This window comes from Camelina sativa, chromosome 18 (assembly GCF_030686135.1).
Source record: "Camelina sativa cultivar CO46 ecotype springtype chromosome 18, ASM3068613v1".
Classification (NCBI taxonomy): domain Eukaryota; kingdom Viridiplantae; phylum Streptophyta; class Magnoliopsida; order Brassicales; family Brassicaceae; genus Camelina; species Camelina sativa.
In genome coordinates, this window is record NC_141897.1 from 22,543,760 (window position 1) to 22,570,368 (window position 26,609).

At 33.8% G+C, this 26,609-nt stretch overlaps 4 protein-coding genes and 1 non-coding gene across 20 annotated transcripts; 3 read left to right on the forward strand and 2 right to left on the reverse strand.

The window, feature by feature from the left end:
• Positions 1 to 5: 5 nt before the first annotated feature.
• LOC104762711 (ubiquitin carboxyl-terminal hydrolase 17-like) lies at positions 6 to 3,936 on the reverse strand. 4 transcript variants are annotated; one of them, XR_015588522.1, is made up of 12 exons: positions 3,224 to 3,936; positions 2,955 to 3,070; positions 2,256 to 2,857; positions 2,070 to 2,155; positions 1,844 to 1,929; positions 1,602 to 1,764; positions 1,395 to 1,517; positions 1,132 to 1,289; positions 960 to 1,044; positions 663 to 878; positions 509 to 570; positions 6 to 419 (listed from the first exon to the last, which is right to left on the reverse strand). XR_015588522.1 is itself a non-coding variant. In XM_010486057.3 (12 exons), exons 1-12 carry the CDS (start codon positions 3,505 to 3,507, stop codon positions 119 to 121), a joined length of 2,274 nt encoding a protein of 757 aa, XP_010484359.2. In that variant the 5' UTR covers positions 3,508 to 3,936; the 3' UTR covers positions 6 to 118. The 4 variants fall into 4 exon arrangements, 2 of the variants coding, with proteins under 2 accessions (XP_010484359.2, XP_010484361.2); XR_015588523.1 differs by having other exon boundaries at positions 725 to 878; positions 3,224 to 3,823; XM_010486057.3 differs by having other exon boundaries at positions 1,395 to 1,509.
• Positions 3,937 to 4,178: 242 nt separating this feature from the next.
• On the forward strand, positions 4,179 to 4,260 carry TRNAS-GCU (transfer RNA serine (anticodon GCU)). The gene has a single exon. It is a non-coding gene; the product is annotated as a tRNA-Ser (tRNA).
• A 1,278-nt stretch (positions 4,261 to 5,538) lies between these two features.
• On the reverse strand, positions 5,539 to 11,365 carry LOC104762712 (uncharacterized). 12 transcript variants are annotated; one of them, XM_010486064.3, is made up of 21 exons: positions 10,987 to 11,365; positions 10,626 to 10,679; positions 10,408 to 10,543; positions 10,196 to 10,281; positions 9,956 to 10,104; positions 9,599 to 9,855; positions 9,198 to 9,503; positions 9,036 to 9,123; positions 8,842 to 8,947; positions 8,475 to 8,746; positions 8,271 to 8,391; positions 7,968 to 8,192; positions 7,696 to 7,883; positions 7,417 to 7,584; positions 7,214 to 7,319; positions 6,986 to 7,120; positions 6,733 to 6,885; positions 6,452 to 6,652; positions 6,149 to 6,343; positions 5,985 to 6,056; positions 5,539 to 5,887 (listed from the first exon to the last, which is right to left on the reverse strand). In XM_010486064.3, exons 2-21 carry the CDS (start codon positions 10,659 to 10,661, stop codon positions 5,735 to 5,737), a joined length of 3,153 nt encoding a protein of 1,050 aa, XP_010484366.1. In that variant the 5' UTR covers positions 10,662 to 10,679; positions 10,987 to 11,365; the 3' UTR covers positions 5,539 to 5,734. The 12 variants fall into 12 exon arrangements, with proteins under 12 accessions (XP_010484366.1, XP_087354370.1, XP_010484365.1 ...); XM_087498244.1 differs by having other exon boundaries at positions 10,868 to 11,365; XM_010486063.3 differs by having other exon boundaries at positions 8,475 to 8,749; positions 10,987 to 11,320.
• A 1,797-nt stretch (positions 11,366 to 13,162) lies between these two features.
• Positions 13,163 to 15,638, forward strand: LOC109124715 (14-3-3-like protein G-BOX factor 14 kappa). Of its 2 annotated transcripts, none has more exons than XM_010486065.3 (4): positions 13,163 to 14,073; positions 14,366 to 14,488; positions 15,105 to 15,221; positions 15,359 to 15,638. In XM_010486065.3, the coding sequence occupies exons 1-4, from the start codon at positions 13,588 to 13,590 to the stop codon at positions 15,377 to 15,379; spliced, it is 747 nt and encodes a 248-aa protein (XP_010484367.1). In that variant the 5' UTR covers positions 13,163 to 13,587; the 3' UTR covers positions 15,380 to 15,638. The 2 variants fall into 2 exon arrangements, with proteins under 2 accessions (XP_010484367.1, XP_087354371.1); XM_087498245.1 differs by having other exon boundaries at positions 13,442 to 14,073; positions 15,365 to 15,638.
• A 5,188-nt stretch (positions 15,639 to 20,826) lies between these two features.
• LOC104762715 (cyclin-D4-1-like) lies at positions 20,827 to 23,303 on the forward strand. The gene is made up of 6 exons (XM_010486066.2): positions 20,827 to 21,300; positions 21,575 to 21,661; positions 21,760 to 21,858; positions 21,973 to 22,177; positions 22,316 to 22,443; positions 23,039 to 23,303. The coding sequence occupies exons 1-6, from the start codon at positions 21,028 to 21,030 to the stop codon at positions 23,186 to 23,188; spliced, it is 942 nt and encodes a 313-aa protein (XP_010484368.2). The 5' UTR covers positions 20,827 to 21,027; the 3' UTR covers positions 23,189 to 23,303.
• Positions 23,304 to 26,609: the final 3,306 nt, after the last annotated feature.

Sequence of the window (26,609 nt, forward strand, 5' to 3'; positions counted from 1 at the left end):
TACACTTCAGCTCCACTATAGTGTGGATTCAAAAAATGATCACTTTCTATTTATTTTTTGGCTTGTTGGTTCCAAAGTAAAAAAAATGATGGCCAACAGGACTCAACAATTAAACCCCTCAATAAAACGTTTGAGCAGATGAATCACGACGGTCTAGTTTCCAAACCGGTTCAACTTCACCAAACAGGTAATCTGATAAATTCTCAATGCCTCCTGATGAGTCTTTTGTGCTACATGAGCTTGTTGTGTCTGATGAGCTAAACAGTGACGATAGACTTCCACTCGACGAGTCCACACGCGGCAACAAACTGTCTCTCTGTTTGTTGCCGTGTCTTGTTGTTGATGGAATTGCGGCCAAACTTCTTCTTCCCTTTGATTTCCGACCACCACCGTTCTTGCTCAGCGGTCTCGGAGAATCTCTGCCAAAGAAAGAAGAGGATATTAATAAATGAACAAGAGTTTGGTTTTTATGATGATATGTGCGAGTCCTCTCTCTTTGTATTCTCACCTTGCATAAAGAAGCATGTAAGCTCCTTCTAGTAATACAGTCTCTAACTGCACCGGGAAAACCTACGAATTCTCAGAATCAAAAATCAAGTTTCGATAAATATATATATATATATATATAATATAGATTTAAATGGTATACTGCTGAGACCTACATTGCTGTCATCAATTTTGAACCAATCTCCATGAAGGGTTTTTATGTAGCAAACATAATGACCTGAAAATGAAGTGCTCATAGCATCCAAATGCACCACCACTGCGTAGAGACTATATACGGGATGCTCCCCGTGCTTTTGGTCACTCATATACGGGCTAATATCGAGAAGCTCGGGAAAATGTATTGGTTTGCTCAGCTTCCCAAAGTTATCAGACTGCATGACCAAAAGAAATCATTCTTCCGAGGAAACCCAATAGTAGTAGACACCATCAAACTAACGAGGATGAAGACTCACCTGAAAACGTTTCAGCACGACATTAAGAATATTGGGTCCTTCCAGTATCATCAGTTTCTTTTTGGCTTTCTGGTAAGATTTACATCTGTGGTTGTTGTATAAAGAAGGCAAAGGAATTAGTAGTAGCTTTCCTAACGTATATATTAAGTTTCCAATAGAAAATTTCTACTACCTGCCACAGAAGTACCGGTTCTCTCCATCTAGGACTTCGTAGGCTGTAAATTGAGCAAGTGCTTCTTCAAGGCTTCCTATATCCCCATCGATCTCAACAGTAAGATCCATCATCAGCTCTGATCGCTCAGATTTGTGGAGGCATTTCATGCATTTAATCTGTGTAATAAAGTGGATGATTACTTGAATGCTAACAAAAAGCAACAGACAATGCTCTAATTTTGGTAATAAAGGCAATATACAACAATTTGCTAATAATAAAACCTTGGAGTGAAGATATCCACCAAACGTAAGGCCTACTAAAGTAGTTTCTTCAGCAAACGGACCAGCTGCATCAGCCTCTTTCAGAAAAACAGATTGCATTGTATCAACAGCACACCTGGCATTCTTATGAAAGAACAATGTGAACACCTTTGCGTAAATATTGAATTAAAGAAAAAAATACCAAAAGCATAACACATATGGATTCACCTTAAAAACTCGTGTGCATCTTCTTCCTTTCCAGGGCCAAGCTGCTTCCCGATCTTTTGTAATTTTGACAAGATCTTGATAGGTGATAGAGGAGATTCTCCACCCCTCGCCTTTAAAATTAAGTATTCAAACTCACAAACAAAACACCAACTCTTCTTTCTACCTGAAAATCCAACTATCAAGATAAGATTCCACATAGTTACAAAACGGAGCAGTAATAATCATTTTGGTGTGCAGCTTACATGTTTTAGAGTGTAATCCCCGAATAAGGTAAGATATAAGTGGCCGAGTAAATGCCAAGCACTGAAGAACAGCATTTGCATAACAACTACAAAAGTAATAATGTAAGTGATAGGCATTAATATAAGTACGTTAAAAAAGGGTCCGTCCACAGCTTAATACTAGTATTTCTCCCAAAAATATCATTGAGCTATAAGCAAGAAAAGTTAAAGATAGATCGATACGTACCTGTTCCCTAAGTTCACAAGGCCAAATGGCTGTAATTCTACTCCATCACAGTAGAGTTTCACAAACAAGTCATAAGAGAAGCTCATCTGCACACAAAAAAAGAAACAGAAACATTAATGGGATAATGGCAGTAGATATAATCATGTGTTAAAAAAACTTAAACTTGCAATCATATTATCTATAAACCTCATCAATAGAACTGGAAGGTTGACATATATTTGACGATTTTGGGGGTCTAAAATGCTGAACAACTTTCTGCACCGATGTTTTCAATCCACTACTTGATGAACCTTGGGACACTTTTGGCTTACTAATAGGTTTTAAAGGTAGGAGAACAGTTGAAGATGACATTGCAGCAGAAGCACTAGATGGTTCAGATGTAATTCTTCCATGTCCAAGTGCATTCATTTCTTCTTCATACCCAACTGACAAAAACTGTTCTGAAATCGACATTTCAGCCGAATCACCTGACCTGCGTGAGTTTTGATTGCCAATTTTCCGCGGCTTTGCATCATTCTTTCTGGCTGATTCAACCTTCTCTGTACGATAACGTGATTTCTTCCTACTTAGTGGCCTGGTCTCATAGAGATTATCATCCTTTTTGCTTATAGAAGTAGTGAAATCAACAGCTTCAGATGTAGCTTGCACTGTATGAATACTAGGCCTACTTGTAGACATATCAAAGGAAACATCAACAGACTTGCCATTATCATTGGAGGGTATTTCTGATAATGATGATTCAATTCCAGTCATACGAGATAGAAGTTCAAAATGCGACTCTTTGGCATCTGCAGAGAGGTTCAAGTCATCAAAAAACCACAAACCACCAAATGTGAAACCTTTATAGATCAAATCAAAAGCTAAATCTCAAGTATCTAAAGTTACCATCAGAATGAACAGAATCTTCCCTTTCTTCTTCTTCATCGTAATCAGGAAGAGAAGGCGATCTACATTCATCCTTGTGACCTCGTCGCCAATGAAGAATCTGACACTTGCTAGAACTACCCAACCAAAAACAAAAAGAACGAATTTTTTGAAAGGGAAATAGAACAGAACCAAAATAAAAATCTAAACTTTACTTCGTGATCGATCGGATTCTAAAAACTAGCCATCTTCAAATATTAAAAAAGAATCAAATTTGAGAGAAAACGAACCAGTAACGAACAGATTTGCACTTGGCGCAACGAGTAGAGGTAGGGTAAAGACAAACAGCGCAACGATAAACGTCCGAAACGGAGTCGTCGGCGGCAACAGTTGGGGATCGAACTCGAACCTCCTCAGCGAGATGAGATTCCTCGGTGGCTAAAGCAATGAGACGGATGACTTGGTCTCTCCTGACAGAAGCAGATCTCCATTGGCGGCGAATGAGGAGAACCACCAACAGGATAAACCCAATCAAGATAAAACGAAACCCTAGGACTCCTCCAGTTTCAGGCATTGTAAATAAAATCTCAGACAAGAGAGGCCAGAAGAGAGGAATCGTAGGAGGAGGAGGAGGAGGAGATTATAACTAACATTTGTCTACTACACAAACAAAGAGAGATTGATGATGATGCAGAGGAGGTGGGTGATGGTGAGAGTATGATGAGTAAATGTGGAATCTAAGACGGCGGAGGTTAGAGAAGCGACGGCGGGTGAAGGATTTGGGCATCTGGAGAGACTAAAAAAGCTAGAGAGAGAGAGAGAAGAGAGAAGAAGAAATCAGGAATTTGTGTGTTTGTTTGTAGAGAGAGAAAGAGAAGAAAGGAGGGAATAAACGTCCACTTGTTCTCCTCTCTTTTGTCGTTTTCGATTTTTTTTTTTTGTTCTCTCTTTTGTGTGTTTTGGTCCCTTCTTCTTAAAAAAACTTATTAGAAAGGGTTGCTCTGGTTCTATCGTTTGGGAATCTTCAAGACTTTTATATATTCGTGAGGCTTTGGCCACTTATTGACCCCAAAAAACTTATTCGGAACCAAACCGAATAGTTCAAAAACTATAACGAACCGAACTACCTGAAAGTACAATTTTATGTAATCGTAGTTGGGTTGGTTCTGCCGTAGATTTATTTAATTTTGGAAGCCATTATTTTATTATTATATATTTTATTATTGTGGCGTGATTAGTAACAACGTCGCTTTGGCCGAGTGGTTAAGGCGCTCGCCTGCTAAGTGAGTGGGATTTTCCCGCGAGAGTTCGAATCTCTCAGGCGACGTTTCTTTTTCTTTTTTTTTGCAATTTTATTTTAGTGCCCAACTAAGAGAGACCACGCGCCTTTTCTAACCGTCTCTTATCTGTCTTTAACCAGAGTCAACGATCTGCACCACTAAACCTGGTCCGTTGTAAAAAAATGTGAGTCTCTCTACTTTTTTTTTTTTTTTTCAACTTATTATTATTATTATTATCATATTAGATGACGATCCGCGATACACCATAAAACAAATTATTATATATTGTATTTTAATTTATAATGTCATTTATCTAAATTTTAAAATTCAAAATAATTCTAATTTGTGATAAGAAATTATTTTATTATCATGATTTATATTTTTAAAAAATTATATAACTTGTTTCTTAGTTTTATTTCCAAAATAAATGTGTTTAATTTATATTTATTTACCTTTAAATTTAGATTTATTTAATAATTTTTAAGATTGCATATCTTATTTTGGTATTGTTAAAAATAATAACATAAGGATTTAATTAACTCGTGTTTAAGTATTAGATTAATGATACTTGAATTTATAGTAATATCGATGCAAACCCGTCCCATCATACAAACCATCATGCAATATAACCCATATGTGTTATTTTAAATTTTTAATATGTTTAAATATTCATAATTTTAGAAATTCTATTAAGTTTAGATATCAATTTTGAAGTCTACTATATAAGGTAGAATTAAAACAATCAACTTTACAAACCAAACTAATCATACATAAATTTAAAATTTTGATTCTTATTAAGTGAAGCTTCCGGCTCATTCAGATTTAGATTGATTTTGATTTTATATATAATAAGACTCTGAATTATTATCTAAACGTTTTAGCTGAAGTGGCTTGGTCAACACACCATTTATATTAATAGAGTAATAGATATCCGTTTTTTTAAATTTGAGTCATAGTATATGAAAATAAAAATAGATTTTTAATAATTTCATGTATTATAAGCAAGCAAAGATGAAAGGAGAATCAAATTTAAAATTTTAAAAAATATTTTCTTTAATTGTTTTTTATAATCTTAAATAGAATCATGAGTTAAATACATTAGTGGATATTTTAGGTAACAAATTAATGGCTTTAACAATAAATGTGATGGCATTCAATTGTACTAGTATACATATATATTTATTGCGGCACGTTTAGCAACATGTCGCTTTGGCCGAGTGGTTAAGTCGCTCGCCTGTTAAGGCAACTTTAGTGCCCCAACTAAGAGACGTTAACACGCGCCTTTTCTAACCAGAGTCAACGATTTGCATCACTAAACTCCGTTGTTACAAAATGTGAGTCTCTTTTTCTTTTCTTTTCAACTTTTTACTACATACAGTACAGTTACACTCTCTGTTTAACCTTTTTTTTTAACTACATTTGCGCTTAGCAAAACCCATAACTTCTCCATACCATACAATGCCAATGAATCAAACACAGTAAAACAAAAAGAACCAGATTCTTCACCGGCTATCACTGATGCTAGTAGTTGTAGCCTCCTTCTCTGTGATTTGTAGAATCTTTGCATAGCATAGACCTGAGTTCCATCATTGATCTTGGTGGCTCCAAGTGCTCCGGCTTCAATGCGTTTCCAAGCAAGCTTTGCATTTGTGTCGCAAATATTTCATCTAAAACCTGAACTTATCAAACAATTAGATCAGGAAACAAGGCAACAACAACAACAACAAAAAGATTCTGACAGCTCCCGAAAAGGTTTCAAAACAACACTTACAGAAACTGCGATCCTCGGTCCTTTGTGCCAAGTCACATTATCTTTCCTATCTTCCAAAAGACGAAGCACATCCTGTATAGAAAAAAAAAGGAACAGAACATTGAAGGAGGTAATTGCAGAAGACAAAAACAACCAGTGTAATGAAATGTAATGATGTCTCTAACCTGTCCCATTCGGTCCCAGATTCCTCTGCAGATTGACACAAACACATCGGGTAAGAAAACACCGTGTAGATGATCGATTGTTTTGTCTAGCAAATCCTTCAATGCCGTCATTCTGTTTCTAACATCCGGTTCTGCTGTGGTTTCTCTTAAGTCGTGGATGATGGTCTTTAGCTTCATCTGACTTTGTATCCTCGTCTGTTAACATAAACAAAATCAAGAAATTGATTTTAACAAAAGCTGGCTCTGAGAACAAAACGCAGAAGAAAATCGAATTTTTGGAAGATAATTAGAGAGAGTACATACATTCTCTGCGAGTTTCTCCACAAGCGCTTGCATATAACTTCTGAATTTGGCTCTTAACAAAACTGTCACCTCACTTAACCGCTCTCCCAAGACTCTATTTTCTCCATCAGGGATATATGAATTCCACAATTTGAATCGGTTCTCTATACTCGGGCGTAAAATGTCAAGCACTCTTTTCATTGAGTTGAGAAGAACTCCAAGCTGAAACCCAAAATGGCGTCAATGTCTTCTCCTCTTACATCCAGAAAAAACTTGCAAAATTATACAATAAGCAAACATACCTCTTTTGGAACAGAATAAGGATTAGGAGTGCCTTTGGTAAATTTCTGGACAATTTTCAGGCCAAATATTTTACTTTCCTTTAACGGAGACAAAATCTCAGCAAATTGTTTCTCCATGGCTTCAACTATTGCCTTTTCTGAGTCTGCTACAACCTTTTTCCATGGAACAACAGCAACACTTAGATTATGATCTATTTAAACAACAACATAACATATGATTGGAGTTAAAAGGAGTCTTTGCTGTTCGACTTACTTTCTCCAAGGATATTGCGTATTCTGGCCATCGCCTAATGATGATATCGTATTCATCAAGTGTCCCATTGAGTCTTTCATACATCTCATCGACAAATGGAGAAGTCAATCCCGGAATCTCGCCACATGCTTTTGACTGAAAAGTGAAAGCAGATAGAATGTACTTAGAATGTTCTACTTTCTGCAGTATATGATTAAACTTGGAAGAACTCATTTGCATGATTAGTACCGTCTCTAGCTTGCAGAGTTCATATAAAACTCGTCTTTTCTCTTCAATCCAGGTTGTAATATATGAATAGAAAAGCTCCTTGGCATTAACGCCACCTTTAATAGGACTGCAACATGACAAGACCAAGACCATATAAGGTGCCTATCGGTCACAGGAATGTCTAAAAAACAATATGGAAGTTAAAAATTAGTTAGTGAACTTACTTTATGTTCCAGCTAGATATATCTCTCTGAAAATCAGCAGTCGTAATAACTAGCTCAACAACCGCAGGTGATGGTCCAGGAGGAGGCCATACAAGAAGAAATTCCCGGAGCCTATTGCAGAGATCAACACTATATATTGCCGCTGAATAATTTGGAAGGTCTATAAAGCTGTTCAAAAGTTGACAGAGAGAAATCATTAGAAAGACAAAGTGAGAAGCAAACCATTCATACCGAGTTAACATATATGCTACATATCTTTGACTTGAGTCTTAAACAAACCTTGGAAGCACATTGCAGTTATGGATCGCTATGTCACTGGATATTTCATTTTTAAGGCTCAAGATTAGAGACTTCATCTTTTGATAAGAAGCTGGAAGCGCCATGGGATCAACTGGTGCACCTTCACTACGGTTGAGTAAATCGTTTGTTTCCAATAAATGTCTTCTTGACCTCTTCTTTGAAGCAGCCTGAAGTGTTGTCCGTAAGTGATGAATCACATATACAACTTAAGAAAAGATGGTTCTGAAACAGATAAAAGTTTGATTTAATACCTGAAAATATCTGCAGAGTTTCAACTGTGCCTCAGGGGTTAATACATCATTGCGAAGACCATAGAGCTTGACAGCTGATTCTATAGCAGGTGCTGGAGTCCCCGTAGCAGATTCGAAAACATCTTTCATCCCGGAGAAAGACAGTTCATCAAGTGATTTATAATTCTCAAATGCTGAAGCGAGAATCTGTTGAATTTGTTCGTCAATTTCCCCAAGTAATCGATTCTGACAAAAAAAGGACCAAAAATTGAAGTAAACTACTTGAATACTAAAGAAACAATTTAATAATCAAAACTAACCCACCTCTTGATGACTCAATACAGCCTTGTAGTTGCTTTTCATTATAATAGGGAGTAGAAAATCATAAATCAGATCAAGACAATCCTTGGTAGGCGATGCGACATCCATGACATAAGAAAGATATCTGCAAGTTCTCACAAAACATTGCTTAATTACCACAAAAGAAATTTAAGACACACACAACATTCTGACTCACTCAATAATTACCTTAATCTAGTGTATGCATCTGAAACGCCGTAATAGGATGCAAATCGAGTTATCATCCAATGCCATGGTCCCTTAAACAATAAATTTTTTCGCTGAAACCGTTCCTCTTTCATAGCCACCTCGAGGACAAGATCATACGCTGAAGTTTCTGCCACTAACCCACATTTGGTTTTTTCATCTAAACTACTTGAGTAAGTAAACTGAAGTTGGATTCTCCCAATTAGTTCATGCTCTGGTTCATGATATATTGGCAACCATCGCAGTTTGTCACTCTGCTTCAGAAAGAAAAGAAGAAAACATAAGATCCTCAGCTTCATTGTCAGTAATATGAAAACATAATATGTGTGAGACAGCAAGAGAATCTTACCGGATCATCAGCTATAGCTGCTAGCTGAGCTACGACACGGCCAAGAAGTTGCCCCTTCGAATCTCGAACTTCGGTAATCAAATCATCACCAAGACTATCTGGTAAACTACAAGAGAAAAGAATATCAAGATCTACTAGAAAGGAGTAGAAAGAATGATCCGTAAGAGCTCACGTGAGTAAACAAGGGCACATACAAAATAAACGTCTCGCCAGATCCAGGTTGCGTCTTAATTTGATCCTCTTCAGCAGAGCTCTTTAACCTCAATGAACATGAATATGTTTCTGAAAACAGAAAGAATCAGATATTGATGACCAGTATAAGACCAATGAGTTATGTCCAAAGTATGATGCAGTACCTTGTACTGCTTCATAAGTCTGCGGTCCAGTGTGAGATGTAACAATTTCGTTTTTAACGGCCTTGGAAACCTGCTTAAGGTAGCGAGCAGCAGCCTGCAGGTAAGCCAAACTTTGACGCGAAAGTGAACCATTAAGAGGAACTTGGGGAGTGACATGAACTTTCTTGGCTGCTTTCCAGCCAGAAGATAAAGTCGAATTCAGTTCCTCAATATGGTGACGAACAACATCGAGTTTTTCCTTGGAGACCTTTAGTGTTGCAATGTTACAGCCAGGAGGTGGATCTAATCCCATTTTAATTCTACGAACTGTACAAAAAAATCATACTCTTGTAAGCACAACTACTGAAATTTCTACAAGTGGTCAAATGCAGTGTGAGGAAAAGAAATACAAATGTGTATACCTTGGAGTCTAATCTTTCCAATAGTCTTCTTAGATTTTGGAGCAGATGTCTCGGTAACCAACTCAGAAGGTCCCTTTCCCAGTAACTCTTCTTCAGATTGAAGAAAAAACCTCTGCAAACTAAATGCATTCCTCATTATCTTGCATTCATTGTTCAGGAAGTAAGAAGCTTCGCTGACACTATCTGTTGACCATGAATGAAGACATAGCCGCACACAGGCTTCATAGGCAATCATGGCAGACCATGGACCTTGCTCACTGCATTCAAACCACACAAAAAAATGAAGGAAATGAATAAATGACAGAGGGAGAAAAGAAACAAGACAACAAAATATATAAATCAGATAAGAAACTCAACCTGGCATGAAAGGTGGGAAAACGAGGCAATGAACTGGTTGAAGTGATTGTCCCGTTCTGGGGCCTTCCTGAAGTTCCAGCCTCAACATTTCTTCTTTCAAATTCATTATGGGAAGATACATTGTTCCGCACACCACAAGCTTCTGCTTCCTGTAAAAGTTATAATCAAATCAGAGAACAAGACAGTAAGGTTTTAAAAGAAAACATGACAGAAGGGGGGGGGGGGGGGGGAAGCAAGTACATATGAAACTTCAGTGCTTGTAGCTGAGTCTGAAAACTCATCAGCACCAAAGACCTTTGCACCATTACGTCCAAGTCCATTTTGAGCTGCCATATTATATACGTGAGGCAAACGAACATGAATTTTATAATCTTGAGGAGAGCGTTGAGGTGAGTGTTGCCTCTCGAATGTCTCTTCATCTGAACTTGAGCCACCATAGTTATTATTATTACCTCTAGCGGCGGGTTTAGTTGCAGAGGACAATGGAGGCGCACTCTTAAATCCAAAAGGATGACCAGAATTGGTATTGGCAGCAGACTTAGCATCCAGTTTCCGATTACCAATAGTCCACCTCGAACCAACAACATCCTATAACCATCTCAAAACAAGCAATGGTTACAGCAAAATCATAGAGACTGTTGAACAGAGAATAAAACAAAATAGTACAAACCTCTCCTAAGCTTCTTAAGCCAGCTTCCTTGAACATCGCTCCTTACCTTTTAACCTAAAAAGTTCAGAAGAAATCATCAAAATGCAGAAATCTCTTAGTTCTGTACTGAAATCCCTAAAACATAGCAACTGAAATTAATCTGGAAACGAAATCAAAACGGATCGAAGGATACACAAAAGCGAAATTGTAGTAGTGAAACGGCCAAAGAGAAGAAGAAGAAAAAAAAAAAAAAGGAGAATTACTTTTAGCTCTTCCACGAAATCCACATGAAAGAAAGGGAAATCGTGAACGGAAAACTCACGAAATTGAAGAACCGATCTACTCGTCAAATCGGGAAATAGTAATGCATTAGCTTACTTACACTCTTCCCTATGAAGAAGACTCTTCCGAGAGTTTTTTTTTTTGTTTGGCCAGTGAAGGAGTCAACAAGTGTGAAACCAGAAAAAGAAAAAAAAAACTCCAGTAGAACCAACTGTTAAAACTTTTTTTTCTTCTTCTTCTTCTTCTTCTTCAAAGTGACTACGGCGGAGGGAAAATTCAGGTAGTGACGACGATCATTGGACTCAAAATTCACAGTGAAGAAGAACGAGAATGGTGGATTAGTAAATAAAGATGAAGATCGATGAAGATTTTTCTTCTTCTCTTTTTTTGTTTTTCCTATTTATTTATTTATTTAATCTTCCTTTTTTCTTAATAAAACTTGCGCCAAGAAAGGAAAAAAAATATATACGGCGTTGGATGGAGACGTCAATTAACGGTGATGGAGACTTTAATACGCTCTGGTGGTAAATCTGACGTGTCAACTGCATACACGCCCTTTTTCCATGACGGGATCAAAAAAAAAAAGAAAAAAAACGGCAACGTTCTCCGCGCGTGTATCTAAACGTACTACATTAAAACCTCTATAAATTAATATTATTGGAATCCAGATATTTTAATTAATAATTATTATTATTTTATAGTATAAATTAATAATTATTAATTAATAGTTATATTTTTAATTGTTTAATTTTTTTTTTTTATGAATTGAGATAATTTTAGCAAAACAAGATTAAATTTTTAGATGTTGTAAATTTTATGGTATTGAATTGAATTTTTAATATTTAGAAAACATTATTGACAATAAATTACAAATTCATTTATATAGATGACATAAAATTCAAATTTATGAATAATAAAATCAATTATAGTACTTTAATATTCTATCTAACTATCAAAATATAAATGATGCATATCTAGAAATTGAAAACTTTAAAAAAAATTCACTATTTTTATGATATATTATAGAATATTTCAATCATTATAATTTAAAAATACAACATAACAATTGTTTTATATATATACTCCCTCCGGTTTTTTTTACTTGTCGTTCTAGAGCTTTGCACACAAATTAAGAAACTAGATTAATGTTCTATTATACCCTTTCTTTAATACATTTTCTAATTTTTTTATTGGTCAAATCATTAAAATAGTTGGGATAAAATTGGTATTTTTGTCAAACATATGCATTGGAAACCTAAAACGACAAGTATTGGAAAACAAAATTTTTAGTCTAGAATGACAAGTAAAAAAAACCAGAGGGAGTAAGTTTTAAGAGAAATATACATTATTATATCAGCATATATGTATTTACATGATTATTAATTTATTATATTATTTGAATCATATTTTACATGGAGATTTCAAAAAAAAATATTAACTTATTATCTTATCGAATTTTGTTATTTTTTACATTAGCCCAACTTTGGAGTAGCAAGATTTATTAATTTTTAGTGTTTATAAATTTATAGTATATTAATGCACAAGACTAAAGATAAGTCTTTGATGCATAAGGCACCAACACACTAGGGATCGAATCCCGCTCCCTACGAATATAGGGATTAGGCTAATGGACCGACATGTTATGGCCTATTGGTTGACATAAAAAAATAGAATATTAATTTATAGAGGTTTTACTTACTTCTATTTTATTTTTTATTTCATTAATTTCCCAATATTTTTGTTATAAATTATGAACAAATGTCATCTTTTTTAGTATTACCAAAATGTTTTAAACAACTTAAAAAAAAAAGATGGGTAATCGATTTCTTTAGATTTCGTTCTAATGATGTGGTCGCAATTTGGTTAACCAACTCTCTTTTTTGTGTCTAACAAATGTCCTGCGCCGGATCTCAATGATCTCATTTGACTAATAGACAGAAGTAATGGAGCATATAAATTTCATCAATTCTTTCATTTAATTGAAACACAATGAATCAAATCAAACAGACAAATACATTTTGATCCGGTGTTTTAAAGTTTAATGATATTGGAAAATGGAACCAAATTAATCAATTAAAGAATTCTCTACTTACTATTATTATTGACAACACAAAAAAAAAAAATAATAAAATAAGTTAAATAATCAACCGAAAGGATTTTAGACAACTTGAAGAACCTTTCCCTTGTCTTCATATGTCTTTTCTCCGACCGAATTAGTTGTGTCCAGGTCACGCCGAAAACACGCATATGCTTAGCCAGCAAGGTAATACAATTTCACCTCGAACAGGCTTCAAAAGGCCCATTTTCAAAAAGCCCATGTTAGAAACAAGAATTGACTTTGAACAGTGTCAACTGGTTGGAAGAAGCTGACGCATTATCTCGTCCATACACCAACTTGCTCTTATCGAAACACAAAAACCCTAGCCACGCGCCTCCCACTCTTCACGCCCTTAACCCTAGTTTCATACAACGGCGCCGTTTCAATGGAGATTATAACTCACGCGCGAGTAAGGAGAGTATAATCCTTTTACAGCTCATTATGAGTCAGCAGCCTTGAGAGCTTTTTTATTCTTCTTTTCTTCTTCTCAATTTCTTTTTTTCTTCTTCTTCTGTCTTTCCACAAATTTCCTCCGATTTCAAATTCTTTTTTTTCCGGTGAAATCGAAAAAAAGAAAAATCTGAGATCTTTCTTCTATCTCTAATGGCGACATCGTTAAGCAGAGATCAATACGTGTACATGGCGAAGCTTGCTGAGCAAGCCGAGCGTTACGAAAAGATGGTTCAGTTCATGGAACAGCTCGTAAGTGGGGCGACACCAGCCGGTGAACTCACCGTTGAAGAGAGGAACCTTCTCTCCGTCGCGTATAAGAACGTGATTGGATCTCTCCGTGCCGCGTGGAGAATCGTGTCTTCGATCGAGCAGAAGGAAGAGAGCAGGAAGAACGAAGAACACGTGTCGCTAGTCAAGGATTACAGATCTAAGGTTGAGACTGAGCTTTCTTCGATCTGTTCAGGAATCCTCAGGTTGCTTGATTCGCATCTCGTTCCTTCTGCTACTACTAGTGAGTCTAAGGTCTTTTACCTCAAGATGAAAGGAGATTACCATCGTTATCTCGCCGAGTTCAAATCTGGTGATGAGAGGAAGACTGCTGCTGAAGATACTATGATCTCTTACAAAGCTGCTCAGGTTTGATTTCGTTAATTCTTAGACTTAGGGTTTATGAATCTATCCAGTTTAGGTTGCTTCTCTGTACCCCAAAAAAAAACCCCTATTTTCTAGATCACTTTAATTAGCTAATCTGTTATCAGTATGTCTCATAATTGGTAATTTGGTCTCGCATTGTATTTGATCAAATCGCTAAAAGTAGTCAACTTTAACAATTTTTCAATTGCTTCAATGGAAAGAGTTTCATTCTTTGATGCTTGTTGTTGTGAAAAATATGTTTTTTTGCTCATTCATGTGTGTTTTTGTTTTGAAGGACGTTGCAATTGCTGATTTAGCACCTACACATCCGATCAGGCTGGGTCTGGCTCTCAATTTCTCAGTGTTTTACTACGAGATTCTCAACTCTTCTGAGAAAGCTTGTAGCATGGCCAAACAGGTACTCTTTTCTTCATTCCTCTAAACTGCTTGTTTGTTTGTTTTTTTTAGAGTTTGCAGGTTCTCTGTTTGGTTCTAAAGATTAATCATTGTTTCAAGTTGGGTTTGGGAGAGTCTTTCTCTTTTTTCTTGCTTGGTGTTTTTGATTTTGAGTAACTAAACTGACCACTTGTTTGACTATTCCCCCCTATTGGCCCCATCTTGCATTCATTGTGTTGGATTGATTTGAATTGAGTTTTGATGTATGTACCAGAAATAGAGAAGTTTGTTTATAAAAAAAAAAGTAACTCTTTCTTCCTTTCTGAACGGACCCACTTCTTTTTAATAAACAAGAGAGATTCTAAAGAAAAGACATTCTGCAAAGTCCTCTTTCTTTATAGACCTATTTTTTGACCATACGCTTCTTCACATTAACCAAATTATTCCTTCTGTCAGTAGAATCTCTTAGAATGACAAAGGCTTTACAAGATCTTTCATACATTATGCATACGAGATTGTATAGAATCTGATCATTGAGTGCATGTTGATTCCGGAACATCTCATATACAATAAGACTGTGAAGATATCTGAGATCATTGTATTTCTAACTTGTTCTTGTTGATTCATAACCTGAGTAGGCTTTTGAAGAAGCCATTGCTGAGCTGGACACATTGGGAGAGGAGTCATACAAAGACAGTACTCTCATCATGCAGTTGCTTAGGGACAATCTAACCCTTTGGACCTCCGATATGCAGGTTTGTCCTATCCTATACTTTTCTTTTCATATTTCAGTCTCATCATGAGAAACTCGCATAGTGTTGATCATTGATACTCTTATAAGACTATTCGGATAATAACACCTTGAAACTCAATGATCGACTGCTTTATTCAGGAGCAGATGGATGACGCCTGAAAGTCTAATGGAAGAAAAGACGGTTATGTAATGTTCCTGCAACCATAACCGATAATCGAGTTCAAACCCTAAAACCCCCCTTTTCTGTAAAACTTGTCGAAAAAAAAAAGTTTGTTTCTTTTATGACAGTTTATGTGCACAGCTTTGGTGTTATCTGCTGCTCTGTTCCAACTCTGTTTCTTTTTTTTTTTTTTTTTCTAATTTATCCTCCCTCATCTTTGCTTTTTTCTCAAAATTTATATATTTCAGACGAATAACAGTGTCCCAAATCTTAGCTTTCCTCCAGATTGATGAGACGGTGCGTGTATCTTTTAGACAGAAACAAAAAAACATGAATTCACTTAATGTGTGGTAAAGTTTACGGTTTGGTTTAGTTTCTAGACTACTAATAGTAAGGCAAAAAAAAGGATTCGGAGAAGCAACACAAAAACAAATGAGAGGAATTTAGACCGTGATCAACTGATTATGGTGGCATATTGAAATGTGATTATGGTGGCATACTGATTAGTGACCAGTATGTAAATGATTGAAAAAGCAATGGAAGACAAGTGCGTGAGCGTGATGGCATTTAAAATATTCTTAAGATAAAGGATAATACTTGAATAAGACAAAGATTAAATGGCAAAAAAATGAATCAAAAAATACTTTCCTTGATCTCGAGCGTTTGTGAGCAAGAAGAAGATGAAGAGTTGAGCCTAATTACGATTTCCTGATCTCCCGTATTGATATGACTTGATTACTTGGAACATGTTTTATGGAGATATTTATCTGTCGATTACGATTACATTTAGATGATCTGTTTAGTTTATTTAGTAAACTGATTTTAGTTATATACATATGTGTGTCTTCAATTATATATATATATATATATATACATATCATGTTGACTTTTTCTTGACTTCACTGATGTGGGATCTACTAGCTAATTTATGTATGTTCTGTCTAGGACAGAGAATGGGTTTTTAATTTTTTTTGTGAAAAGCAAAGAAAGAAAGGTTTTGTCTAAAAAGATTTGTGGATTTAAAGTAAAAGGTACTAATACTACATGATCTAAAACTTTTGACAAGCGGAAGAGCTAAGAAAACAGATTGTTAATGAACATTGATCTTAATTTGATTTTGCAGAGTGGTAGTGAAGGAAACAAAGCAGGGCTGTATCCAGAGTTAATTTCCCATCTTCTGCTTGATGCGCATGCCTTTGAAGTTAACCAGACTGTATGTAAACGATTGTAGCATACATGTTTTGTCTTTTTTTTGACGATGTATAGATGTGTGCCTACCGGTGTGGTTGAAAAAGTGATGAGGTGTGTATATATGCATCATATTAGGTGTGTGTAGATGTGTTATTTGTATGTATAAAACTTAAGGGTGAATGTGTATGTAGACTGTATAGATGCGCGTGTATGATGTGTGAGCTAGCGAGCGTAGAGGAATGACGAACATACTAAAATGACTAACGAAACTACTCGCCCAGACCAAACGATAAGTTAGTTGAAACACTAAAATTACTAACTACAACCTAGTCGATTTTTGCACATAATAATAAAAAGAACTCTAATCGATTAAGACCAAACGATCGCTTAGACGAATTGACGAAACACACATATAAATGATTAACACCAATCTAATTGCCAAAAACGACACGATCAATGGACGTAACCCACAAAAATGATTAACGTTAGTAATAATCGATCTAGGGTTCAAGTTTTTTTTTTAGATTAGGGGTCACGTTAGTAATAACGATCCGTGTCTGATATCAAAATCGGATTTGAACCATCTGGCCACTCGAACAAAGTTGACCATAGGCGTGCATAAAAACATGAATTATTTATTCACACTAAAAAAAAATTATGAGAGAGGCAGAAACTACAAGTTAGAATCTCAGAACAAGCAAAACATTAAAACCAAAAAAAAATTTAAAACCAAAAAAAACAAGCAAAACATTAAAGTGTACTTGGACCACTTTTGTCTGGCATTTGCATGCATGAAAAAAAAAAAATTATAAAGAGTGAGTCTTTTTAGTTTTTCATATTTTACTTACGATACTTAAAACTTTTGTTTCTTCTCCACCGCTCTACCCCGAAAAGATAAAAGACTGTAAAAAACATCAAAGTTTAGCAGCCCACACGTGATCGCCAATTCACGTTATTACTATACTTAATTACTACTACCAACAAAAGAAAAAAAGCAACTTGGTAAAATGATATTCTTCTTATATATCTTTTAGGATTAATCAAACCAGATCTTCAAACATGTTTGCGGTCGTAGTTATAATTTTTTTATCCTTCCTTATAAACACTATATTTTACAGTTTCCAAAACATTTCAATCTGGATTTTAGAAAGCTGTGTAGTCGTAACCAAAAAAAGAAAACAAAGGAAAGGCTGGATTTTTTGGTGCGCATCTTAGTCATTTTTCCTACCATTCTTACAGTTTTATATTTATTTTCTTCCTACAAAATAGGACTTTGTTAAAATGATAAGGAATGAATGTTTCATTCCATAACATGACTAACATAGTAGTTGAGAGTTGAAAACCAATGGCCCGATGACCATTTGCAAAGTAATTTTAAGCAAGAATCTTTGTGTGGTGTTCTCAAGCAACTCGTCGCGTAGTGTTTATTTTCAAGTGGTACAAAATACTAGTTTATCCAAAAAGATAAAAGAAAAATACTAATCACCTGAAAATATACTAATCACCTGAAAATATACTAATCGTTGGAGGTGATAGAGCACTAGTTCTGGCTTCGAAGACTTGACCTCCACTTGCAAGAGAACATAATAGATGAGTATATATTAAAGCCCTTAATAGTTGATCTTGTGCGTTGGGTAAAACACAAGACAGTATCTTCAGGTAAACTAAAACCATATTAAAGAAAGACCGTAATGCATGTATTAATGTGTTAAAAACAAATTAAGACCATATTGAGTAACGAACAGAGAAGATATTCCAAACTCGAATTAGTATATGACGTAGTTCTTATACAAGTATATACAGTAAGCTTTTTCATTCAAAGGCATATGCAATGATGTAGTTATTGAAATTATTGTGTCTCAAAGTGACCCTTGAGTCAAAAACAGTGGTCAAAAGATCAGCCAGAGAAAATGGGTTTAATGTCACTATTGATGGATATTAGTCAAAAACATATTTAAAACATCTTTTTACTTATGGCATGTAAATATGAATTACATTAGTTTTTTTGGTCAATTTATTTTGATCAATTGGATGGGATTTTTAGAAAACAAAATAATCCTTCAGCCTTAATCTATATATAATAACAATCCGAATAAATGCCAACAACAATTGTGTTTTCGTATCTTTTGGACATTTTCCGAAAAGTCGCAATGGTTCAGTAAAACTGTTATTTATGAAAAGTTACATGAACTGTTTTCATTTTTTTGCAATGACACTAAACAATATAAATTTTTAATCTCAACAGTTTTTACAGCTTTCTAAATTATTTAACAAAAGATTTTTGGAATGATGAATCTAATTTACAACTTTTAGTTAATTTTAAATATATAAATTTAATAAAAATTGTTAGAGTTTTTTTCCAACAGTTAGATGGATTATATAGTGAATTTTTGAATTTGACATTTTCAATATGGTAATAAAGATGTCTTCTATTTAAAAGCAGTTTAATGGATTATTAGGTACAATGAAGTGCAGACAATTGCGATTTTTCGTAGTACTTTTACGTAAATTTTTTGTTTTTATATGCTTTTTAAAAAATTCAAACGGTTGTATCCGTTCATTATAGAGTTATATCTTTTCACTATATTTTATTTATATTTCTTCATCACAATTTTGATTGTAATAGATGTATGACGTCATTGGCTTGTGTCTATTTAAATAGTCATGTCTTATGAACTCTCTTTATATTTGTCTCTTCACATTAATCAACAAATTCGTTGAAACAAATTTTTCATTTTATGTTGAATCTAAATAATTGAATATTAATATCTAATATTTAATGTTATTCTATAATCTAACTAAAATTTTAGAAATGATTATAGCAATAGAGAAATTTAATACAACTTACTATAGAATTTATAGTTGTGTCTATTTATCGTAACTTTTCATTAAAACAATATTTTAATATTTAATATTTAAAAGTAATAATAACAATTTTAATAAATGAGAACAACAATTGTGACTTTTTTTAGTATTTTTTTGTGAAAAAAAAATTATTTGTTTTTTTTAACTCAAACAGTTGTATCTGTACATTGTAGAGTTGTGTCTTTTTGCACTATATTTTATTCATATTTTATCATCACAATTTTTTCGTTCTAATAGGTGTGTCTATTTAAATAGTCATGTCTTTTGAACTTTCTATTGTTTATTCATCAATAATTATCAAATCATAGTTCGTTGCGACTTTCTATAATATAACATTTAATATCTAATATTAAATTCTAACTAAATTTTTAGAAATGATTATAGCAATATAAAAATTTAATAAAACTTACTATAGAATTTATAGTTTCGTCTAATTATCATAACTTATCGTTAAAAACTATTTTAATATTTAAAATTTATTTTCCCATGTTTTTAAAAGTTTTGTATTTTAATTTCAATATTTTTTTGATATAGTTTCACTCTTATTAAATACATTTTTAATTATAATTATTTGATAAAAATTACATTTATTCATTACAACCATTAGTTCAATATTCTCAGTTAAGACAATGTTTATAATACTTTAGACAATGTTTTTTGCAAATTTACGTCTATTCTACATAATATTTTTTGTTTCTAAGTTTTCATTTTGATGGTTGTGCTTTTAGTAACAGTTTCTGTTTAATGTTTATATATTCAAATTATTCTATTATATTCAAATGATTTCATAATGTATAATTTCAAATTTCAAATTTATTAACTTTTTATAAAATACTTCCCCCACGACATCGCGGGAGGTCTCAGTCCTAGTAAGAATAATATCATAATACATATCAAATTGCATTACTTTAAAAGATAACTTTTAAATAGATATAATTAGTCAAACTATATATATTAATTGTAACTAGAACAAAGAATAAACTTATAACATACAAAATAACATATAATATGATCACATCTTTCTAGCATTGTTTGTAATATACCCAAAAAAATGTAGATTTTTTTTAAGTGCGATTAGAAAAACCGAAATTCTAATACCAAAAAATGCATAACCCGGTTCCGATACCAAACTAGCAACCGATATTTACTAGATTCATCATCTAAAAACTAGAATACAACTAATAAAACCAACATACACTTCAATTCACACCTCAAATTCCTACCACATTCTCATAATTTTCCCAATGAAGGAACATTTGTTACCATGATAGTCAATTCACATTCTAAAATCTTCAAAAATGTCTCTCACACATTTCCAACTTACCCTAAAAACCACATTTCTTAAATTCCTCAATATATATATATATATATAAACTTCCTTTTTTAATTTGTTACCGTCAACCCCAAAACCAAAAACCCCTTCCACCAGTCCCACGAGGGGCATAAAGAAAAATCAAAGACCCAATCTTTCTTTCAGTTCCCCAATCTCTCTAGATGACAATCCTTCCCCTGTTTTCCTAACGATACAATTCTTTTTTAGATCGAAATACCAAAAAAAGGATCAATTTTTTATAAACACACTGTTATACTAATGGCAGAGAATCTAGAACTGAGTCTTCTATGTACAGAGACCAACGTGTTGGTTGATGATGAAGACAAGGGCATAGTTGTTGACAAAACTCCGATTGAAATTTCGATTCCTCAGATGGGTTTTTTCCAATCGGAGGAGAGTGAGGAGATTATCAGAGAGATGGTGGAGAAGGAGAAGCAGCATTTACCAAGTGATGATTACATCAAGAGACTCCGAAGTGGAGATTTGGATTTGAATGTTAGAAGAAGAGAAGCCCTCAATTGGATTTGGAAGGTCTCGTTTCTACTCAATTTTCTTAATTTCTAATTCATATATACGGGTTTTGAATCATCTCTATCAGCTCAAATTGTGAAAAGCACATTCCTTTTTGATGAATGATCTGAACATAAAGAGTATGCTGCTACTATGTGTATAGATCAGAGGCTTATGTCTTAAATCTGTGAATCTGATGCTCAAGTTCGGATCTTTCACACCTCATTTGACAGTAGATTCACTTTAATCTCAGAGTTTTAGATCTCTAATAGATTGATTGTTCTGATTCTAACAGGCTTGTGAAGAACACCAGTTTGGACCATTGTGTTTTTGCTTATCAATGAACTACTTGGATCGATTCTTATCTGTTCATGATTTGCCTGTAAGTTCACATTAACTCTACTAATAGATTGAAATTGGTTTTAGCCCTTCATCATCTAGAAGAACTAATAGCTTCTGGATTTATGATTCTACTTGTAGAGTGGCAAAGTTTGGATATTGCAGTTGTTGGCTGTGGCTTGTTTGTCATTGGCAGCCAAAATTGAAGAAACTGAAGTCCCAACGTTAATAGATCTTCAGGTGCTATAACTCTCTCCCCCCCCCCCCCCCCCCCCAAAAAAAAAAGTCGCTGAATTGTCTTTTCAATCCGATAATCTCGTTAATCGATTGCTGTTTGATCACATTTGGAAACAGGTTGGAGATCCTCAATTTGTGTTTGAGGCTAAATCAGTGCAAAGAATGGAACTTTTGGTGTTGAACAGATTGAAATGGAGATTAAGAGCAATAACTCCATGCTCATACATAAGATATTTCTTGAGAAAGATGAGTAAATGTGATCAAGAACCATCCAACACATTGATATCTAGATCACTACAAGTGATAGCCAGCACAACCAAAGGTGAAAAAGCTCTCTTCTTTATGTTTTAGTTTCTTGACCACTTTTGTTTTTGTGCTTTTTTGGGTTTTGTATTTTTTTTTTTTTACTTTTGCTTTTTATGATTTTGGGTTAAAAATGGTGGTTGTGTCGAGTGAGCAGGTATTGACTTTTTGGAGTTTAGACCTTCTGAAGTTGCTGCTGCTGTGGCACTTTCTGTTTCCGGAGAACTGCACACAGTACACTTTGACAACTCTTCCTTCTCTCCTCTTTTCTCACTACTTCAAAAGGTACTTAATAATCCACCAAAAATCTATTTTTTAATATCAAACACACATATAAAGCTGCATTTGGTGTTTCAATTTCAAGGAAATGCCAGTTGTGAAGAAGTTTGAAATCATTAAAGATGACACAATTATTTGTATTTGTGTGTGCACTAACTTATTCATTGCATACACATGTGTAATTATATTCCCAAAAAGTGAAAAAAAAAAAAAAAAAAAGAGAAAGAGAGAAACTGGTTTATGGGTCTGAAACCTTTGACTTCCAAAACTAGTGGAGCGTATAGACCAAAGACCACTTTAAAATTATATTATTCTCTAGCTGTGTGTCTTGTGACTCTTTCTCTCTCTCACACTCACTGCACACTCTCACTGCACACTCATGTCACGTCTAAAACCAATCTGCCCCCACAAAACATGTTATGATTCTGATTTGGTCTTGCAATCCAAAATATCATACTGGTTTTCATTTAGATCCTTTTCTTTCCTACACCCAAAAAAGCTGATGAGATCTTTTATGTCTGTGTTTGTGTTCAAGAGACAAAACAAAGTGTCAAGTTTTTTAAACTTTGTGGTTCCTTCTATTCCTTAAACTCTGTTGCAGGAGAGAGTGAAGCAGATTGGGGAAATGATAGAGAGTGATGGCTCAGGCTTATGCTCACAAACACCCAATGGGGTTTTAGAAGTATCAGCTTGTTGTTTCAGCTTTAAGACTCATGATTCTTCTTCTTCTCCTCATACACACCTTTCTTAAATTTTTGTTTTTTATAATCATTAGTATTATTATGATGTCTTGTGAGAGGTTGAAAAAGAGAAAAATAATCAAAGCGAAAAATTTATAAATAAAAATACAATTATTTCAATTCCAATATGTAATTTGTTATCTAGCTTTGGTTTATTTATTCTGAGCAAATAAACGAAGATGATGAATGTTGTTGGTCGGAAATAGCAAACAAAGAAAAAACAGAGAAAGCTTTTTTAATTAGTTCCCGCCAAATAAATATAGCGGGAAAGTAACTGTATCGGTTGTGTTGAGCGCGCTAGGAGTTGACTTTTTCTCCAAACGGTGTCGTAATAATTATAAAGCGCGCATCGGACTAATGGGCTTATAATTGGGCCCACGAACATAAGTCTTTGACTTTAAAGTTGACGTTAGAGACCAAAAATATCTAAAGTATAACTTGTTCTTTTTAAGGAGCTTGTGTTTTTTATACCTTTTCTTTTTCTTACAACAAAAGTCCAAAATCCCAATTCTTTTATCGAAATATATTCAAGAAGGAAAAAATGATTGGACTTAAGGTCCACTAAAACTGTAGGATCTGTAACAATGAATAATGGGCCAGTGCTAGGTTCATTAAATTTAATCATTTGGGCCTACCATTGTCGCATGGCATACTAGCGATGATATAAATTATTAAATAGGGTAAAAAGTCAATAAAATCTTTCGGGCCTTAAGTAAAAAGTTATTACCAACATATTTTTAAAAAAGAATATTAAGTCTTAAAATGCGTGGATTAAGTTACATCAACGTAAATTATATACCAGCAAATTCGAGTTGGTAATTACTTTTGTTAAAATAATTATGATTCATTTTAAGTTGTGTACTTATGTTGGAAAGCTAATAATTCTTAGTTTTAACTTATTCTTTGTCAGTAAACACCTCTCGTGACTACTAATTTTCATTATTACTGCATATTCTTCTAGCTAGCTATAATTTTGTCTTGCTTTGTCCTGACCTATCAATTAAAAAATCTTGGTGTTTACTGTTTATAGGGACAATTTTGGGATCCGGATGAATGTATTCGTACGTCCACATTCAGAATTCATACTGACGCAGTACACCTTATAATATAAATTATTATGTGTTTGTTTGTGTGAAATTTTGAAATGAACAACTATTTGGACAGTGGACTAAGGGAAGACAACAATACAAAACAAATAAACTTTTATAATTCTATCATTGGGCTTTGTCATAATGAGTCGTCATAGTCATTCAACTGTCCAAGAAATATATTTATTTATTATTTTCCAATTAAAAAGTTGCTAAAAGTTATATATAGCTTCTAAACTTTTTCCAACCTTTGCTTTTTCTTTACACATATAACTTTCTCTTTTATTTTTCAGCTCTTTGTATTAAATTAGAAAAACTAAATATATCAAAATTACAAAACGAGAGGCAAATGCAAACCCGAAAATATTTTTTCGTATTAAAAAAAAGAAACAAGTTCATGTCCTTATGTAATTTCGTAAAATGGTACGATTTGATTTATGGTACTAAATGACTAAAATTAACTACACAAAAATCAGTGACACAACCACAATACAAGGGGAAAAGAGAGAAAAATTATTCATTGCACGTGAATCATCATCAGTTTTCCAAATTAGGGCAATGTTTATGAAAGCTAATAATATACCAATATCATATAGTTTTATTAAAAAAAAAACCCTAACCCTAGCTGGTCCAATATATTTATTTACGCAATCAAACTCGAACTTTTTACTCTTTTTATATAATAATATTACTTGTTTCGAAACTTAGCTTGAAAGGGTGGTAATAAACCCTGCTTGTGGGTCACATTTAGATTCCCTAAATGAAGCATAAGGACAGTAACTATCCCACAGTAAAAACACTGTGAGAATGATAATGATGATCATGGTCTGATGATGATATATGCGTATATATACACGCATGTATATATGTGTATGGTACGCAATATACACACTGATGGGTCGTTGTCCGATGGGTTTCTGCGTATTGACTGAAAAGATTCCATTAAGAGGACCACAGTAAATATTTAAAATCATGTTTAAATAAATCATTTTTATACATCAATAATTTAATTATACCACACATTCAAAAAAACCCTAAATTTTATTTGCTTAACTGCATTTCACTACTTTCTATGAACATTTATTACATATCCAGACTCCAACGTATAGTACGAACATATATCATTATTCATTACTGCATCAGTAGAGTAAACATTTTTCACCTTTGAATAAATCTAACAATCATGTAATATAAATTATAATTATTATATACATGTCCAGGTCGTTACATTTTTTATAATTCATTTGTGAAGAAGAAACGGAGAACTCCTCTAGCTACCAAAATTAAGTTTGTGGAAGTTTAAGTAAAATTAAAAAATTTATTCAAGTAAAAGATAACTGAAATTTTGGTGTTTATAGAACTAATCGAACACTCTTCGATTGAGCTTATAATTATAAGTTATGCATGTGTTTAGTTTTTGAATTAACCGGGTATTTGGTCCACACCACTTTTAAAGTTCGAAATCACATAAAGTAAACGGTATATTTAATTTACCAACGTTAATCATTTATTTCAAACACATGTGCTGATCAAATTTCATACTCGACCCGAGTCATGAATTCTAGCTAATTGACGTAGACACATTTGAAATATGTGAAAACAAAATATTGGACACAAAAAAAAAAAAAAGAGAGAGAGAGAATTGAAAGAGGACCACACAAAGTCATCTTCACTCTTGGAGTGTGCAGCTTTAGCTTAGACAAGAAGACGTAGAGATTGCCTTATCAAGCAAAAGCATCTCTCTCAAGTCTCTTCATTTGTGTGTATATTTGTCTCTCTTTCTCTCTCTTTCGAATTTTATTACACTGTCTCATAGAGAGAGAAGATGGAGAGGTTGAGACATGAAAAGCTAAATATGGAAATGGCCGTGAGATGGGGACTCGAATCTTATCTGCCTCTTCTTTCCTTTTACAATCATTTTGGTTCCCTCTTTCCTCCGCATTTTTCATTTCATCATCACTCCAAAACCCTAATTTCTCATCTGAATTCAATTTTTTTTGTTTGTCTCAGGTATATGGAAGATAGAGATATCTGTACACACTTCAGTACTCAATGAGTTTTCTCACAAACCCAGTTCGCATAAATTGATATATATATATATATATATATATATAGGTTGAACCATTTTTATTATTATTAACTTGTTCAAAGTGATGTTAGTACTACTAATTGATTTGATTATGTAAATGGTTTATGTTAGATAACACCGAAGGTTAATTAACTCACATTAGTAGTATTGGAAAGTTATAGCCAAAAAAAATGTGAATACTGTAATTGAACTTAAGAAGAATAAACAAAATTAGTTCCAGGTGAAATTAGTCTAGGGATTTGGAAGAAGAACATC

Excerpts from the sequence above, each read along its gene's own strand:
- LOC104762712 (XM_087498236.1), bottom strand. The coding sequence starts at position 10,661 with ATGTTCAAGGAAGCTGGCTTAAGAAGCTTAGGAGAG. Across the intron at positions 9,504-9,598 it reads TGGAAAGATTAGACTCCAAG|TTCGTAGAATTAAAATGGGA; the intron begins GTATACACATTT and ends TTTTTTGTACAG. Across the intron at positions 6,344-6,451 it reads TGGAGAAACTCGCAGAGAAT|ACGAGGATACAAAGTCAGAT; the intron begins GTATGTACTCTC and ends TTATGTTAACAG.
- LOC104762715 (XM_010486066.2), top strand. The coding sequence starts at position 21,028 with ATGGCAGAGAATCTAGAACTGAGTCTTCTATGTACAGAGACCAACGTG. Across the intron at positions 22,178-22,315 it reads GATAGCCAGCACAACCAAAG|GTATTGACTTTTTGGAGTTT; the intron begins GTGAAAAAGCTC and ends TCGAGTGAGCAG. Across the intron at positions 22,444-23,038 it reads TTTTCTCACTACTTCAAAAG|GAGAGAGTGAAGCAGATTGG; the intron begins GTACTTAATAAT and ends ACTCTGTTGCAG.
- LOC109124715 (XM_010486065.3), top strand. The coding sequence starts at position 13,588 with ATGGCGACATCGTTAAGCAGAGATCAATACGTGTACATGGCGAAGCTT. Across the intron at positions 14,074-14,365 it reads TCTCTTACAAAGCTGCTCAG|GACGTTGCAATTGCTGATTT; the intron begins GTTTGATTTCGT and ends TTTGTTTTGAAG. Across the intron at positions 14,489-15,104 it reads CTTGTAGCATGGCCAAACAG|GCTTTTGAAGAAGCCATTGC; the intron begins GTACTCTTTTCT and ends TAACCTGAGTAG.
- LOC104762711 (XM_010486057.3), bottom strand. The coding sequence starts at position 3,507 with ATGCCTGAAACTGGAGGAGTCCTAGGGTTTCGTTTTATCTTGATTGGG. Across the intron at positions 1,510-1,601 it reads GATGCACACGAGTTTTTAAG|GTGTGCTGTTGATACAATGC; the intron begins GTGAATCCATAT and ends TAAGAATGCCAG. Across the intron at positions 1,290-1,394 it reads GTGGATATCTTCACTCCAAG|ATTAAATGCATGAAATGCCT; the intron begins GTTTTATTATTA and ends TTTATTACACAG.